General features: G+C 35.8%; 2 protein-coding genes across 3 annotated transcripts; one reads left to right on the top strand and one right to left on the bottom strand.

Moving 5' to 3' along the window:
- The first annotated feature begins 6 nt into the window (after nt 1-6).
- Nucleotides 7-4,659, top strand: LOC306902185 (protein rapunzel-like). Its single transcript, XM_079470559.1, has 3 exons — nt 7-142; nt 1,842-1,902; nt 2,557-4,659. The coding sequence occupies exon 3, from the start codon at nt 2,585-2,587 to the stop codon at nt 3,755-3,757; it is 1,173 nt and encodes a 390-aa protein (XP_079326685.1). The 5' UTR covers nt 7-142; nt 1,842-1,902; nt 2,557-2,584; the 3' UTR covers nt 3,758-4,659.
- Nucleotides 4,660-8,204: 3,545 nt separating this feature from the next.
- LOC306901748 (uncharacterized protein) lies at nt 8,205-17,023 on the bottom strand. Of its 2 annotated transcripts, XM_079469792.1 has the most exons (8): nt 16,920-17,023; nt 14,129-14,234; nt 11,733-11,964; nt 11,444-11,557; nt 11,115-11,171; nt 10,830-11,012; nt 10,579-10,698; nt 8,205-10,492 (listed from the first exon to the last, which is right to left on the bottom strand). In XM_079469792.1, the coding sequence occupies exons 3-8, from the start codon at nt 11,904-11,906 to the stop codon at nt 10,427-10,429; spliced, it is 714 nt and encodes a 237-aa protein (XP_079325918.1). In that variant the 5' UTR covers nt 11,907-11,964; nt 14,129-14,234; nt 16,920-17,023; the 3' UTR covers nt 8,205-10,426. The 2 variants fall into 2 exon arrangements, with proteins under 2 accessions (XP_079325918.1, XP_079325917.1); XM_079469791.1 differs by lacking the exon at nt 16,920-17,023 and having other exon boundaries at nt 14,129-14,269.
- Between the last annotated feature and the right edge of the window lie 1,353 nt (nt 17,024-18,376).

Raw genomic sequence — 18,376 nt, 5'->3', positions numbered from 1 at the left:
CCCAATACTTCGGATTCCTTCTCTATCTGATGGGTGTGTCGAGAGATTATAGGCTACAGGAGAACCCGTGATCAGAAGTTACTCGACACAGATCTGCGCAAATTAGTTTTGATTTCTTTTTTTGTGCCATTTGTGATCCAAGGTGAGTTTTGTTCGCGAGGTTTATACTATCTTCTCTAAATGTAGTCGTCTGTGTCTCAATTCTCTCTCACGGGAGCTGAAGTTTTAGGGCGTTTCTCTTCAGACCCTGTTCTCGCGGCTGACATTTCTCGTGACTATGATACTTTTTAAATAACACGACTAAGTCTGATCGATTATTTACGCAAGGCATCTCTGTCTCTGTAAATCCATCGCTTTAATCGTATTTGTTGTCAAAAAGCGATGACTCGTTTGCGCCCTAAACCAGGAAGTGTTTCTTATGACAACATGCGCTGTTCGTGTCTAAAATATAAACTGAATACAATTAAATAACGTAAATTATAAACGTTTTTGGGAGACGTTTTCTTCGGCTTGACGTGCACGTAACTTACCTTCACGTGGTTACGTCGGAGGCCTACGTCTGTATCACAACTTTATGTCTCTTAAACTGACTGAATTACATGCGTATGTTTGGACGGCGCATTGATATAATTGTTAATTTACGTTAACCTCACAAAACAGTGTAAACACGAAATTGTGCCACATCTTTGAAACAGGTAGCGTTTAGAAAATGCATACAGGCCTACATCGGGCTTGCTGTATATGAGGAAACTTGTTGACGGAGTGAGATTTAATGTCGTGACTGGACATTTAGTTATGGAAACATTATTGCTTGCATCAGAGATTATTTCCGAAAAAGAACGTTGTACAAAAAGCTTATGACAGTATTTTATAAATGCGGGTGTTTAGAGAGAAGCTGACAGGATGTTTTTTCTGCTCTTGTTGTCATGGTTACTGTAGAGCTTTGGAAAACGTTCTTGCTAGGCTAGTTGAACCTGAATGTTAGTGTGTGTAGATATTTTTCGACATTTCTGTGTTAGATGCTGCCCTGTCTCAAGAAATTTCTTCCAGCGTTTACACACCCTCATATATTCCAAATCCATCTTCTGCAGATCACAAAATAAGAGAGTTGGAAGAATGTTGATGAGCAAACACCACTTGGCTCTGTTGACTTCCATTGTATGGACACAAAACCACTGAGACATTTTTGGTGTTTCACGGATGAACGAGTCAAATAAGGATTTTAAACCAGATCGGGGTTAATAAATGATGGCAGAAGTTAAAAGTTATCGTTTGAAATGCCATCACAAAGATTCACTTTGACAACTATATTCATGAATACGCAGCTATAAAGTCTGTTCACACCTGCGTATTTACAGTATTTGTTATAAAACGAGCAAAACTGTGCCAAACCAGCAGGGTATTCTCAATGCTAAATTAATGAGGTTTCCAACTGAGAGGCTTTAAAGCAAAAGCTTTTAGATCAAAAAGAACAAAAATACTTTGTACTCCTTATGAAAAAGGCTTTGTTACGCTATGTTACATAAACGTCTCCGATTGAACTGGTCTGGTTATTTCCAATTGAAATGCTTTTCTCTTGTATTGCAATTCTGATGTGTGGTTACAGCGAGTGAGTGTTCAAAAAGACTGTTTGCGATTTCTTTCAGTGTTTGTTTGAATTTGAATGAATGCATCTATCTCGGTTGTTTATCTATAGGTGTGGTCGTCAGAAATACACATTATACTGTACGTCTCTTACCATGTGTACATAGACCTGCCGTGTACTGTTCAGCTATTGTTGCTCTTTTGCTTTCTAACAGCAGTTGTGTGGTTTCTTATTTCTTTTCTTTGGACTTTTTCAGCGAGCCCACCTTGATTCACATCAATCACTACAGCCTTTAGAGGAAACCAGGACTGACACATGTAAGTTCTTGTTCCAGGCATTCCTCAAGAAAGTTATTTGGTTTACTTACGGTTTGAATGTGCATGCACACTTAGAAGTGCACTAGTATTGTCATACTAGAAAACCCTTGGTATTTGGACATTGTGCTGGAGGGCCAGCATTTGTTATTTCCAGGCACGAAAGCCTTAAATTATGGGTGTGTCCAACTATTTGCACGTGTGGCCATTATTCTTTGTAAACCAGATGTCTACAAGGCACACATGCAATCAATGTGTAACGTTGCTTAAAACAAATGAGTGTACATGTTTTCTTCGTAATTCAGGGTCTTCGTGTTAAAGGGATAGTCAAATGAAAAATCTGTCTTTATTTACTCACCTTCAGGTTGTTCCAAATTACTGACTACCATAGATTTTCCTACTATAGTTGTCCGTGGTGCCCCATTAGTTTTTGGTTACAAACATTCTTTCAAAACTATTTTATGATAAAACAATTCGTATAAAATATATAAGTATCTGTATAAACAAAATGTATAAAGGTTTGAAACATTTTGAGAGTAAATGACAAATTTTTCATTTTTTGGTGAACTATCCCTTCACAGTCTGACAAGTACAAGTTTTAGTTATTTAGTATAAGTGCAGTATTTTCTCTAATGATGTTTATCTTCTAATGAACAGATATTTTTAGCTCTCTAACTCTTGAAAGATGGCCGAACAGCTGCAGAAGTTTGTTTCACAAAAGAAGGATGTTGTGGAGACCTTGATGGAAGTCTTCGAGCAGGGTGCCGAAGTGGTGGCCAGCATCGCTGGAGATCTGTTCCCCGTTTTCTCCATCGCAGCTCCTCTTGTGAAGCTGGCGCTGGATAACGTGGAAAGCAAAGAGGCGGTGTACATGGCGGAACAGTTTCAGAAGGTACGAGATTGCCTCGAAGCCGTTTCCGAAGAAATCCAGCAGATCAACGAGGAGATCAAGAAAAGCGGGATAGATAATAGCTACTTCTCCGTGGAAGAGAACCTGACCAACCAGTTCCGCAAATTTATGGACATTCTCAATGCTAAACCTAAATTCAAGGAGGTGAGAAAGAAGACATTTATGGAACACTTCAAGAAGACAGGTGGTGACAACAACCTCCACAAACTGTATAATGCTGTAACAGGGGATAACTTCTCTGGAGAGTCTGTGCTGGAGATCACACTGAATTATGAGCAGAAGAGCCGCAGGCCGGTGGAGGAATTCTGCGCTATGCTCAAGCAACTGTTTTGCATCGGTTTGATCGCTTTACTGGGACACGCAGCCCTGGAAGGATACGGCAATGAGGAGAAGTTACTTCAAGAGTGGGGCGAGAAGATGAAAGTTGTTCAGTCTAAAATAACCGTAGTTGTTGAAGACTGCATCAACAGCTTCCCCACACAGGCTGAGTTGGAAGCCAAACGCATCGTAAGAGACCACAGCGACAAAACCAACCAGCAACTGGCTGACATGTTAACAGACCATTTAAAAAATAAATACGACTGGGTGTGCTGGTCGGTCCGTGTCTTTAACTCTCCCAAAGGTCTGTTCACCAACAAGAAAGACTTTCAGTGTTTGACGGGAAAGAGTCGGTTTCAGGTGCCATCGGATGAGAAGTCAAATGTTGTGATCTCCTACAGCGCATCACCTGAACCCATTGATAAAGTCCGGATTCAGACTTTTGTGTCAGAACAGAAGAAGCCTGAGATGACGGCGATGGCTGAACAGCTCTTTGAGATGATCCCTCATTGTGTGGTGCATACAGTCAAGACTTCGTGTAAAGAATTGGCCTTCTCCTGCAGCTTCTCTGATGAACTACAGTACTATGGAGAGTTCAAGAACTTTTATGTCTTTCTTCATTCGGCTTAAAACAAGCAGAAAACAGTAATGCCATACTCAACAGCTAGACAGATGTTTAAGAATGACATTGCAACATGATATTTTAGTAAACCACAATATTTACAGTACAAAACCATTCTGTGGTTATGATGTGAGGGCCAAAACATATGTTCGACATCTGAGAGTTTGTACTACTATTTCTTTAGGATAGGCTTTCCTGTAGCTCAGTGGTAAGAGCATGGCGTTAACAACGTCAAGGTCATGGGTTCGATCCCAGGGTATTGCACACACTTAGAAACAAATGTATAGGATAAAACTATGGAAGTTGCTTTGGATAAAAGCGTCTGCCAAATGCTTAAATGTAAATGTACAGTTTTTGTAGTACTAAGCATGGGATAAACAAAGAAATAAATACAATACAAATCTATCTATCTATCGTTTTCTTTCAAAGCACAAGTATAAGACTAGAGCCAAAAGATCTGCTTTCACACTGTGGCCAGTTAGCCTGTTGCCTGAAGACTTGTATACTTTTATTATTTGGCGTAATAAAGAAATTTTACTTATCCAAGAAGATTCCTTCTATATTTGTGAACTAGTGGTGGTTTGATTTTTTTGCAGGTCATATTCAATTTTATTTATCTAGTGCTTCTTACAATGTTGCATTGTTTCAAAGCAGCTTTACAGGTAGAAACCAAAACAAAATGATAAACACAGAAAAGGGTAGAACAGTACAGTACATGGTATAGAAAGAGTCTTGAAAACGTATGAGTTTGCTTTAATGATACTGCATTTGGCTGTTATTCATGAAAGTAATGGGTAGCAATCTTCTATTTAGAAAGTAATATGCAAAATGACAATGCAGTATGTAAAACAGAAATGCCTTTCTGAATTTAAATGTGCGTTTTTCATACTGTATTTACAGCATGTGATGCAAAATAAAAATAATAAAAAATACGTCAATAACATAATTTACATTTACCATTTCTATCATTTAAATACATATTGTATGCTTGATAGGTTGCAAAATGATTAAGAAATTAAAACATAAATTGTAACAAAAACTAAAAAATAGACATTACAGACATTCTGTTAGACTTTACTGGGAATGTTACATTTTTGTCTTAACTTTTAATATTGGCAGCCGATCCCACTCATCTGTATTGCTGTATAATTTGCCAAAACAAGCTATTTTTTTTACTTTTTTGTTGGCCCATGGAAAATGCACAAGTGATACTCATTTATATTTTCCTCACAGTCTAGCTTTCCAGTTCATCTCAGGTTACTTTAAAGGTCTCATTTTGAGAAAACAAATATGACCCTCAGAAAAGGCTGCATTGATTTTAATATTGATTTTTATGTCGTGGCTTCCACTTCCGTGATATACATGTACAGTATATGCCTTGATCTGTTACAGACGAGGATAGTTGATTCCGAAGACGCTTAAATTAACCATAGTCAAAGTTGTGTAGTGTTTTGGTACACTGATTATTTACTAAGTGTTGAAGAATAGTCAATATCAGACATATACAAAGCAAACATATGACATATTAAAACTGTTCGTTTACAGCTTTGGAGGTCAAGCATGGATAAAAACATGATAATATAATTTAAAACAGAGTGATCAACATATCGATCATCAAAACTTAATTTTTATTAACATGCATCTTGGCTTGTCCCTTAAATAATAATAGTTCTAAAATATGTCGTAAACACATAATATAAATTTTTCCTGCATGCTTATAATGAAGAAATAGTCCAAAAATTCCCTCTGTGTCAGTCATTGAATGAGCTTGATCCTCACAATGAACTTGAAATACACAATAAACTGCATTCGAACATTCATTTTAATTTTGTGTGACAAAATAATGTATACTGAACAAAGTATTTTCTGTGATATACAAGTTCTTTTTCTATATCTAAATTAGCTTTATGTCCTGGCGTTAAATTGGACTTCTTGGTTGCAGATTTTCTCTTAAAGACGGCATGAAATAAAAACTGAAATAATCATATATTTGTATAGAATATAGAGTCTTATCTGTGCACTTTATCATTATCTTTTCATGCGCCATGCTATGCGAACATGAAGTGGGGGTCTGGTGAGGTTATCCCACTATTAATGTTTTGCATTATTTTGATTGAAAAGTGGTTACATGTAGTACAATATTAAATTCTGATTGATCATCCTGCTTTGTTCAAAAACACATCAGAAGTCAAATATGAATGTAAAATGGATTGTGTGTCCTGTTTCATGTTAACTTTAAACTGTAATGTTTTGTCTTGTTCATACAGTAGTTCCGTCATGATAAAGTACACAACCTACATTTTCTTCATACTTTTTTTTCATAAAACAATCAGTGAATCTGTTTTTGAAGCGTATATCTGTGTATTTTTCAAGCACTCTCTAGACATACAGGATCAGCCCATCACGTTATTTGATTTGGACACTTCAAAGATCCTGTAACAGACTGTTTCTGGTGAAATCTGAAAACCCGAGCTCGCAGAAACAGAGAAACATTTCCATAGATAATCTATATCACAGAAGTATATTGATATTCCTCAAACATTCTGCTTAGGGGTTTGTTTATTACTCGTCGTAATACACTTCGGCAAACCATATGGTGTCCTATAAATCCTTTCCAAACTTAAAATAACTAAAATCAACCACAGACTCACATAGACTCTTACAAAATACTTAACATTGTATTTGCATATGCTATTTGCAATATGCAAGATTTATATATGTGTAAATCTGGTTTAAGTATCAGCCATTAGATATACGTTTTTAAAAATCGCTGTAGACGCTTCACTGTAAAAATAAATGTACTGTGGATGAAACACCCATCATACCCTGTAATTTTGCCCAAGAGCCACAGAAGGATCTATTATTATCCCAAGATCCACCCTATAATGCAGCAGTCAAAAACAAACAAGATCAAATTTGACTGTGAGCTGAACACAAAACATTTACTGTATGTGGAAAATCAGAGCTTTACAAAGGCTTTAAGATAGGAATTGTTCCAACGTTTGTTATTGTGGACAGAAGAGCTTCCAGAATGATTTAGGTTCTTGAGAGCATTCACCAATTTTCTGCACGGACCTTACAACATAAAGGAGAGAACAACAGATATGTTTTTAAAATAATATAAATATAATATAAAGTGATTTAAATTTTAAATGATTATTTTACTTCATATTTGTTTGTAATATTTATTATTATGCTTGTAGAATGTTTGTGTGTCATAATGTGAGAATAGCAACAAGCTAATGCGAGGACTGCAAAGTAGCTCATGATGTTTTGCATCACGACCTCCTGTACCCATAGTGCTTTGATGGTACAGCTTCCACTTTTAAAGGACCATGCCCCTTGTAGTTCTCTATCACATTTCTGGTAATCTACAGCAGATTTTCGGGTTTCTCCACCTCCAAAGAAATCCAATTTAACCCTTAACAGTAGGTGATATTCTTGTTCTTTTTAGGATGAAATGTATGTAGTGCAAGATGAGTCATCAGTTCCTGCTAACACGTTTTTGGCCTTATTTGATCAGCACAGTCTTGTATAAGTGTGAACTACTTGTTTTCAAGCCATAATTGTTTTTCCAAAAAAGCAATGTGCAGTAGTTTTGTCAATGGCCTCATTGGCTGAGGACACATGGCCTCACTTCTGGACGTTGGCTAAACGCAACAGAATGGCAAGAGACAAGGGATGTCTAGGGTTTATTGTAGTCAACTAAGATAAGTCATCTTGATCTTTCATCTTTTTTCCATTTAAGATGAAAATAGACTTATTAGCAGAGTTCTAGAAATCAGGCCAACCAGTCAGAGAAATGTGCTCAAAATGCACAGCTGGCTTTAGGAAAGAGATGGACATACACTCCCGTATTAGATCCTTTTTAATCGGTCCAAAATGACTTTTCCATGAATATGATTTGACCACAGAGCCTCGCATTGAGTCCGGCCCCATCAGGTGACCTTAGGAACGCAGAAAAACATCACGTGCATCGGGGCGGTTTCGCTCGGCTCAGTGTTACCTTATTTCTTCCCTTAAGCGGTCTCTGTTGAAATAATTTCATTTCGGAGCAATTCCATCTGAAAAAAATCTAATAAATGGTAAGAAGGTGAGTGGCTTCGATGATGCACTGGCTCATCCAACAGGATTTGACGCAGACATGGAAAAACTTCCATAGGGTGAGGTTTTTCCTGGTTTAACATGCTGAGTGAGGCCACCACAAATGTCTACATAGATATAAAGCCTAGTTCTTCACAAGGCTCTTGTTTTTAAGATTAGAACATGAATAAACTCATTAGAAAACCAGTATCATGTGCTTAAACACAAAGTCTGGTTTTCTTGGTTCATTGGTGATGTCATTGGTTTATACCAACTCTACCATATAGAAAATACATTAAATATAAAAAAATAAAGTAAGAGTCTAATCAAAGGTAAACATATCTACACATACAAATATTGAAGACCAAAACTATAAAAACGATATTTTTATAAAACCATTTTTAGGCTAGATATAAAGTAAAACAATGCCGCAAAACATCAAGACCATCCTTCCAGACCATCTTTCACCTGAACTCTGCTTTTAATAATAATATGTAAACTGACATTGAATAAACTATCCGTCTATTCCCATTCAAAACTGATGAAAAACTCCTCTGTGTACCAACACAGGCCAATAAGCCTGGTTCTGATGAACAGAAAGGCTAAAAGACTTTAAATCAACAAACAATAAATAGTTTCTCTATATAAATCTTAAAAAGCGCTGCACTGTTTAAATAACACAATTTCAGAGGACATAAACCATATTAATCCCCTAATATAATCCCGGCATCAGAAAATGTGATATTAAAAGACAGCTGTAAATGAAGTAAAAGTGGTAAGCATGTCATCCGGTTAGGAAAAACATGCAGAGTATGCAAATAACGTTTTTTGTTCAAACAATGTAACATTTGTAGCGTCTAAATTGTCAGCTGGCATCATAAACAATAATTTTAATGGGTTACTGTTTGTACATCCAAGTCTCTTAGTTCTAATGGATGCAAAATGATTGAAACAAAGTCATAAGCACAATATAACACATCATGTTTTTAGTAGCAGACCGTATTACTCTTCTTGTCTCAAGCAATATATGCCTTACTTCATACCATACTTACCATTTTGTAATGCAAAAAATAAAAATAAAAACAATTTACTGTTTTGTTTAGGTAAAATTATACTATTCTATTCTGTGAACTACGACAAATATTTCTCACAAATTCCAAATAACAATTTGCAGAAAATAACAACAGGAGAAACAGGTGAAAAGACGTTCTGTGTTATTACAGTTCACAAATACTGCAGAGAAGTAAGTTATACAACAGAAAAGTTCTTTTTATATGGATTTAACCTTGATTTTTATCACAGTTTACATGTGTTTTGTCATGCTGTCCAATCTTTCACATTGCTGTTGGATGACTTTATGTCACTCCTGAGGTTTGTTTTTGTCTGGAACGACCGCAATACATAGAAATGCTGGTTAAAGGGAAATTGGGAATGGTCTCTTTATTTTTCTTCGACTTTAGTACACTCCGCATTTACAATATGAAAACACTGGATTCTGAAGCTCTGACGTTTGCTGACTTCTGTTTTTAAGAGACATGTGAGGTCATTTTACTGAATCATAAAAAACTACCTTGACATCTAAAGACACCTAAATTACCAGTAACGAAACACATTGATGCATATCAGCGTGGAGGTGTGTTACTGGTATATTAACATGCCCAACAACTCTTGATTTTCATGCCGTTTAATCCAGACTTGTCAATCATTTAAGTATGTTGAACAGACTTCATTTTGAGATTATCATCAACTGTTTGTACTACAGGCTCTCCAGAATACTTGATTCTGATTGGTCTCTGCTGTTGCAAGTTTTTTTTTACTTCAATGCTTCCAGATTGTTCAATTGTACATCTTGTATTTCTAAACAATTTCTTGTCATATAAAATGATTTCACATCCATGTAATATATTCTCAATCTATTTATTTGGTAAGCATGTGTGTAATAAGGATAACATAGAATCATAAAAAATAAGTGCATCACATTGGGGCTTGAGAGATGAGGAGCTGGAACTTATTCCTTACTTATGGTCAATAAACCCAAACATAAAGAACATGTTTGGTTTTACTTCCACATGTAAAATATAACCATGTATGTCATGCTGGTATGAAAAGAAATGTCTGGGACCTGACTAGTGGCTCTGTTTTGCTTTCTCAATGGCAACAAGTTGATAAGATTTATAATACTTGAGGATCTTAGCCCCACCTAGAGGAACAATGATGTAACCACAGAAAATCAATCTTTACACGTTGTAAAGGATAAAAGCTTGATTATTATATCCACACCAGGATACATTAAGGCATGCTTGATAGTAAATATATACAGAACGACAGTATATAGAAAATAAAGTTGTCGCAAGCTAAAATCTACTTTCATTTACATTTAAGGTCAGCTGTGAAAAGTGAGAGCACTGATCTACTCTTTTACCGAATATTTTTTTTTTTCTACATAGGTGTTATATAAAAGGAAAAGGGGTGTCACCAAAGTGCTCTAGTGTTTTCTTTAAGAACCACTGCAACTTATCCAACAAAGAATAAACATGTAACTTGATTAATGTGTTGCAATACATTGCTTTCTTTTCCATGCTCATTGTGTCTCTCTAACATGCAGGATTGGCAGCGGCATCTTCCAGGAGTGGCTTGTAAAGTTGTGGGTCCTCCACAGACTGTAAAACCACAAACATACACGAATGGAATTGTAATCATCCCAGAGGATATGTTTAGTTTCGGTATTGTTTTAATAATGTATTACCTTTGCAGTCCCACTCTTCTTGCACAAAGCTTTCAGAGTCAGAACACAGAAACTGATGGCTACACAGAGCTGAAGAACTGCAAAAACTATCATCATAATATCCAGACCTCCGAGGATTATCTACAGTAGGAAAAACATCAGTGTCAACAGACAAAAGGACAACAACGGTAACTTAGTATGAGTACAAATATATAAGTTGGATGTTTGGTTGTAGTGAAATCTGAATAAAACAAACAAACAAAGAATATCACCTGATTGAGATGCTTGTAGTAGTGACAGATTTCTGTGTTGCTTCTCCGTTCAGGAGAGGGTGTTGCATAGTAATAGTCACTACACCCCTGATAGCTGCCCACTGCAATATCCACTGAATACAGCACAACACCGGCAATTGCCAGACCAGCACTTACAATGTTTAAAATCACTGCGATGACCAGCTGTAACACACAAATAAATATAAACTGATTATGCTTGAAAAACAAAGTCGAAAGTTAAAAGTTACGATCAAAATGTAAGTTATGGTTTTGATGCACACTTACAAGACAAGGACTGGGAAACTTAGCAGCAAGAATACACACCATTCCAACTGCAAGTAACTACAAAGCAAACAAATTAAAACGTGAAAAGAACATGTGCACATGAGATGTTTGACAGCCATGTCTTGAATAGATTCACTATATGCACTATATAAAATAAACATACTAAAAAGTGTTCTTGGCAGCAAGGCCATTTTTGGACCCCAGATAAAACCTTCAGTAATATGTTCTTAGTACTTTGGGTGCAACAGAAAAGTTCTTCATGAACCTTACAGCAGGACCTTTTAGGAAACTTTATTTTTTATTATTGAGAAGAATGAGATTGAGCTTACCATACCACCAAGCCAAAAGGGTACATTACAGTCCATCGTGAAACTATATACTCCTAAACTTGCAAGTAGAATCCCCAACACAATATTGATGATTCCCATTATCATCTGTACAACCTACAAAATAAGACAATAAGTAAAATCATTTTTACTAATGTTTACAATTCACAAATGCATCTTTTTTAAGCATAACGTAGAAGAGCTTTTGCTGTATTGTGAATATATCAAATGCTGAAGATGCATTGCAGTGCCTTTTATTCCTCTATGGATGCTGGGCAGTATAGAAACTCACCCCAAAAGTTGTCTGAGTTTCAGTCAGCTTTCCTTTTAGCTTGTGAGCTACAGAACACACTGGACTGTAGCACAAGGTACCCAGAATCTGACACAGAAGTGGCCATTTGCTCTCTGGGTCTGTGGTGACAGTGATGACAGTCACACCGTCACCTTGAGACATTGTCAGAGACATCTTGAAGCTCTGGGTGGATAGAAGTGATGGAGTTCAACCTTCACACAGCTGAAAATGGCTAATAAAAAAAGAAAAAAGTAACATATCACCATCCTAACAGAACACAGTGCACACATAACAAGTTTTAGAGGAGAAACAAGCATAGTACATTTACCTGAATCTGAATTTACCTAAACAGCACAGAGAACAAGTTCAAGCCAAACGAAACAGGGAAACTAATATACTAAATATACTAATATAATATGGTCCGGTTTCATTGACAAGGCCTAGCTTAAAGGGATAGTTCACTCAAAATTTTTAATTTACCCTCAGATTGTTACAAACCTGTATACATTTCTTTGTTCTGCGAAACACAGAGGAAGATATTTGGAAGAACGTCTATAACTGAGCAGATCTCATACCCCATTGACTCCCATAGTATTTTTTTCCCTAGTTTAGCAGTAAATGGGGAATAAGACCTGCTCAGTTACTCACATTCTTCCAAATATCTGCCTTTGTGTTTAGCAGAATAAATACATTTATACAAGTTTGGAACAATCTAAGGGTGTGTAAATGATGACAGAATAAAATTTTTGGGTGATCTATCACTTTAAGCCAGAACTATGCCTCAATTGAATTAGGATATTTAAGTCGCTTTTATAAAAATGCATCCTTAAAAAACATTAATGGTGTGCATCTGCAATGCAATGGCACTGGCATATTTTAAGGTATGTCAGTGCACATTATTTTCAGTTTAGACAACTCAAACTTTCATTGATGTCTGGGACTAGTCTTAAGCCTTGTTTGTGAAACCGGGCCTGATATAAAAATGAAGGCCTATTATCTCAGCAATATGTAAGCAGTTGAAAAAAGCAATTTGATATAACAGATCGGCATAAATAAAATAACATTAAATATTGTAATTTTAATGTTTAAGTTACAACCTGCCGTAAAACTTTTTTATAAACAACACAGTTCAATCTTAAGGATAAATAAAACCTAACTGTATATTTAACTGAGTTTTGGTTTGTTTGGTATAATTACATTCACTGATTTTTTGAGCAGTTGAAACCAAACACAAACCAAACAACAAGGGACGGTTTCCCGAACAGGGATAAGACTAGTCCTAAAATAAAATAAATGTAAGAGCTGTCCAACTGAAAACAAGTTGCACAGACATACCTTAAATTAGGGATGCACGATAAATGATCGACCCATAAATAGTCACTTTTAATGTTATCTCTTAATGTTAATGTTATAGCTGATAAATAAAAAATAATTTCCTCTGGTTAAACTTATTTAGTTGTTTACAGTTCATATACAGTACAGTACAGTATCTTTCTGTCACGATACTTCACTTACTGCGATTAGCGAAACATTTTTGATGTAGGTATGGTGTGTAGATAAAGTATTTATAAATGAACAAAAACATATTGCTGGAAAAACCATTTTGGTCTGAATGTTCTTGAAACCTGTTAGACATGTGACTATAAATATTTTTTTCTGGGTTGCTCTGGAAGAACATCTATAATTTTTTTATTAAATAAAAAATATACCAAAAAAGTTTGAAGGTCAAAGAACCATTAACTAGTGTAAAGTAGGCTTGGTGCATGATTTTCAGGGGGAAAAGATCTAGTAGTTACCTTGTTTTCTGCAGTCAATGTTTTTCAAATAAAAGCAGTTATCCACAATTTGCCTTTTGTTTCAGGGAACTTTACATTAACATAAATATACCTACTGTATATTGATCATATATCGGTTGTCTGCTTCTAATGTTAAAGAATGATCAGTTCATTATTGGCATCGTTGTATATTATACAGCAGTACATTTGCGTTGTTTCAAAATGCACACAAATGTTTTAAGCAAGGCACGATTGTTAAAACTACCTGTCCTAATGCATAAGATAATCCTCGTACCTGGAGAGCTTTGAACCTTTGGAATTACATCAAATGTAGAGCATGCCAACTTTTCCAGGCCTTATTAAATGTGACAGTGTGCTATCACATTACTCTTGTGAAGTTTCCGCTTTCTTAACGTGTTTTAAACTATGTTTCGTTGTTATTTAAACAGAAGTTTGACAACAGGAAAGTACGTAGAACGATTGTCTTGCCACAGTTACTGTCTGCTGAGCTAGAAAATGGTAGCGATTTCGGTCAGACTCGATGTTTATTCTGAGAAATGTTACATTTCATTACGTAAGATTCGCGGTAACATTTAATTGTCAAATATCAAATAAACTCACCACAAGACAACTTCAATCCGTCAAGTTGTTACACTCTTTGTTGCTTCAAATTGTTTCAAAGCGACCAAACCACGTGATTTGAGCTAAATGTTGGAGAAGGGTCTGTCTGCAGACCAGATGCACTCTCAGGCCAGATGCACTGTCAGCGGCGCATGCGCACTCCAACACATGCAGTCTCAGCAGCGCATGCGCACTCCAACAAATGCACTGTTAGACACGTTTGTGAATCAAATGGACCTACAGGCCAATTGTAAGTATATTTATTCAATATTCAATGTATTTATTCTCATACAATATTAAGTCGAAGTGAAAGTGTTGTTTTAACTATATTCAATTCGAACAAGATTAAGTCGAAGTAAAAGTGTTATTGAATTATTTGACATGTAATCGAAAACGTTCTTTAACATTATCAGACGAATGTTGTAAGTATATTGATTTCATTCATACAGTATTAGATATATATTAAAACAATACTTTTACATCTAAGATGTTGTTTTCGAAAACTAACTTAATCCTTATAATGATACCAGATCTATCGCATCTATGATACTTGGGTAACGATACCTGTTCTTCATACAGTAATTTATTGAAGAACTAACGTTATCTAAATTAATTTTGTAGAGTTGCTTGAAAACGAAATATTCAGATGATTCGGATTATTTATATATTCAATAACCTTGTGCATACAGTATAAGCTTGTACAGCCTTATATTTCTACACATCAATTATTATTTACGTATTTGTTTTTTGCATTTTTGACAGGGGCATTGCACATAGGTTAAAACCCGTAAAATGGACTGAAAGGTTGGCTATCTATCCATCCATATATCTGTCTGTCTATTCAAATCTATCTATCTAAATTGTATCCTATCGTCCATTTATCTATCCCATCCATCTCTTTAAGTCTTATGTATCTATCTTTCTTTGAAATTTTGCTTATTCCCTCCTTTCATTATATTTAAGGGTTTTCCAGTACAATCATATGGCAACGACTGTGGTGTGTTTATGTTGATGGTAAGTAGGCCTACATTATGTTTGTAGTTAATATTATATTGTTTTGCCATAATACTGACGTCTCTTTCATTTATAGTTTGCATTGTACATTGTGCTGGATGCCCCATTTGACTACACAATTGTAAGTATTAGTACAGTTTTCAATAACTTTGAGACTTTTTTTTAGACAAAGGGCATTGACTTTTATGTTTTGAGCAGCAGAACATGGTAGAGCTGAGGAAATGGTGGTGCGTCATGTTAATGGAGAACTTTGGACTGGACCGGTATGGAATTGTTTGTATTTTGAATATTTAAAGCTTTTATGAGAAAGGAATTATCTAACATTCAATCACTATTTTCCAGGCATGTAAAATTGTTTGCCCACTATACAGAGGAGTCCAAAGCCTTCCTGAGAGGTGATTAGCAGCCTGTATTTAGGTTGCAAAACGTTAGTTGGAATAAATCTCTCAGGTAAAAGCATAGACTAATCATAAGGTAAAGAATGGCATGTTGTCATGACTAACTTGGTAAACATGGGCTGTATTTTCTCCCCTTACAGGAAGAGCATTTTGACGGACAGGTAACTTCTCAGGTAACTCCTCAGGAAAAGTACCAGTAACCTTAAAAAGGTAGTCCTAAAGGTAACTAAAATTAATATTTGCTTTTTAGGTAGATGAAACCAATCTTTTCATCTGAGAAGCAGGTGGTTCAGTCTCCACGAAAAGTAGGTTTTGTTAGAGAGGTTGTGGCCATTATTGTTCAGCATATTTTTATTTATCATCTTCTACATTGTTGTGTCATGAACGTGTCATGACGGATCTTAAAACTGCCAGTCAGTGGTGCTTGGTGAACATTTACATTACATTTATTCATTTGGCAGACGCTTTTATCCAAAGCGACTTACAAGTAATTATTTATTTTTTTACAGTGGCACATTACTGCAGAGCAATCAGGGGTTAGGTGCCTTGCTCAAGGGCCCTTCAGTCATGACCTTCTGGCACTGAGATTTGAACCAGCAACCTTCTGATCACAACTGACTCTCTGGGAATCTTCTTGGCTCAGTTCATGGAGGATGATGAAGCTGCAGAGGCCTTGGAACAGTTCTTCAGTACACATTTCATAGAACATGATAGTGTAAAGCCTCTGATGTTTGTTTTTATGCAGGACATGCAAACATTTTTATAGAATGTGGTGGACAAAATGCATCTTAGAGTCTTTTGTCGAGTACAAAATTGAACAGGGTTGTCCATTTTTTGTTTTGTGTTATGATTTTATGCAACATATGCATTGAAAACTGATATGGAAGCCTCTATTTCGCAAAAAACAGATGTGAGCCATCCTGCTCTTTATATATATATATAGGCCTATATATAGTATGTCTACATAATAAAACTTTATCATTAAACCATTGATTAACAAGCACCTTTTTATTGTAGAATGAGTCATTTATGTATATATGTGTGTTTGTTTATAATTTTAGGCCGGAAGAATACGTGTACAAGAAAAGGTTTTATTTAGTAATGTATTTTCATTATTAGTGTAGATGTTCAGCAATGTATTTCAGCTATAATTATAATAAATACCTGGCCTTGACCTGAACCACCAGTATTCACGGTACTCTTAAAAAGCAGTAACCTTTACATTTTATTAATGAATCTTACAGTTCACCACATTAGAGCGTGCATGTGACGAGTGCGCATGTGCGGCTGAGCGTGCATGTGACGAGTGCGCATGTGCGGCTGAGCGTGCATGTGACGAGTGCGCATGCGCGGCTGAGCGTGCATGTGTCTGACAGTGCATCTTGTCTGCAGCCAGATGCTATTGAAACGTTTCGCAATGTTCTGGAATGACTACAGAGGGAGTTGGAGCGAACCCGGTCGGCTTGTTCGACTTGATGCGGCGGATGACATCAAAATACCGCGAGAACGAGTCCAAAAAACACAAAAAGTGATCTTTCGCATCACTCTCGCGATACTATCGTGTCACCATCTGTCGGATCTTGCTGCGCCGCATCAACAAGGCGCAAACAGTTTGACACGTCATGACGCGCTTTCTCGCTCACTCTCTGCCCAAATAAATCTCACGCAAATAATAGACCGACGAGAATATGCCATAGCAACCACACTGCTCATATGATTTAATTCTGTCAGAACGGGGCTCGTTCGTGTTGAGCTTGGCAACTTTTTACTTATTGTTGGCAGATTTGGAGCAAATTTCTGGCTGCAGTCAAATTAGCGTGCGCGTTAAAAATCATCATTGCGGTAATATGACATCAACAACAGAGTTGACGGCTCTTATTACTACGTACGGTAATATAAATAAAAGCAGAAAAGCTGCTTGAAGACATTTTGGTGTGCTGTCTCTGAAAGCAAAATCAAGAGCATGGGGACTCAGGAAAAACAGAAAATAGTCAAATGTAAATATGGCTCGAGGATGGATCATATGATGGACTATATTCGTATCATTTAAAACACCGTTTTTACTCCCACAGCCAATTAAGCCAATTGGCAACCCTTAAAATTAAGCAATAATTGATGATGATGATGATGATGATGATGGAGACAATAGGCTTGTTTGAGATGAACAAAATCTGCGCAGAACCGATCACCGGTGATCACCGTGAGATGCATTTTTTTTATTTATTTTTTTTATTTTTTTTTTATTAAATTTAAGAAGCAATATTATACATATCACACAAAGAGGGAAAAAAAAAAGATTGATAAAAAATAAAAATAATAAAGAAAAAATAAATAAAGAAATACAGAAAATAACAGCAAGTATTATCCTCTTTCCTATGGACACATTCTATATCCACAAAACAAATTATATATATATAAACATATTTAAACAAAAGACCATTCATAAAATTAGACGGGATATTAAATTGAAAAAAACGTCTGTATAAATTTTAACAACTTTACATTTTTTTGGTTGTTTATAAGCAAAAGAGATTTTCTTAAGTTCTCCATTTCTAACATAAATAAATTGCAGTTAAGTGCAGATTTTGCAAACTTTTGTTTATGAATATAATATTTGCCATGTAAAATATAGAAATTCACCACATAAACAAACATTTTACATTCATTGGTATATGAACATATAATATCTTTAAGAGATAACATATAAACAATATTTTTATGGACAAATAAAAAGGAGCTTACGTCAGACCAGAATTTAAGGGTTACAGGACAGTTATAAAATAAATGGGCCAAGTTTTCCTCCTGCATATTACAAAAAGAACACGTATCACCAATG

This window comes from Barbatula barbatula (assembly GCF_947034865.1).
Source record: "Barbatula barbatula genome assembly, chromosome: 12".
NCBI classification, from domain to species: domain Eukaryota; kingdom Metazoa; phylum Chordata; class Actinopteri; order Cypriniformes; family Nemacheilidae; genus Barbatula; species Barbatula barbatula.
Note: the sequence above shows the minus strand (reverse complement) of the source record. Positions and strands in the feature narration are given on the sequence as shown.

Excerpts from the sequence above, each read along its gene's own strand:
- LOC306902185 (XM_079470559.1), top strand. The coding sequence starts at position 2,585 with ATGGCCGAACAGCTGCAGAAGTTTGTTTCACAAAAGAAGGATGTTGTG.
- LOC306901748 (XM_079469792.1), bottom strand. The coding sequence starts at position 11,906 with ATGTCTCTGACAATGTCTCAAGGTGACGGTGTGACTGTCATCACTGTC. Across the intron at positions 11,558-11,732 it reads AAACTCAGACAACTTTTGGG|GTTGTACAGATGATAATGGG; the intron begins GTGAGTTTCTAT and ends CTTATTTTGTAG. Across the intron at positions 11,172-11,443 it reads CCTTTTGGCTTGGTGGTATG|TTACTTGCAGTTGGAATGGT; the intron begins GTAAGCTCAATC and ends TTTGCTTTGTAG.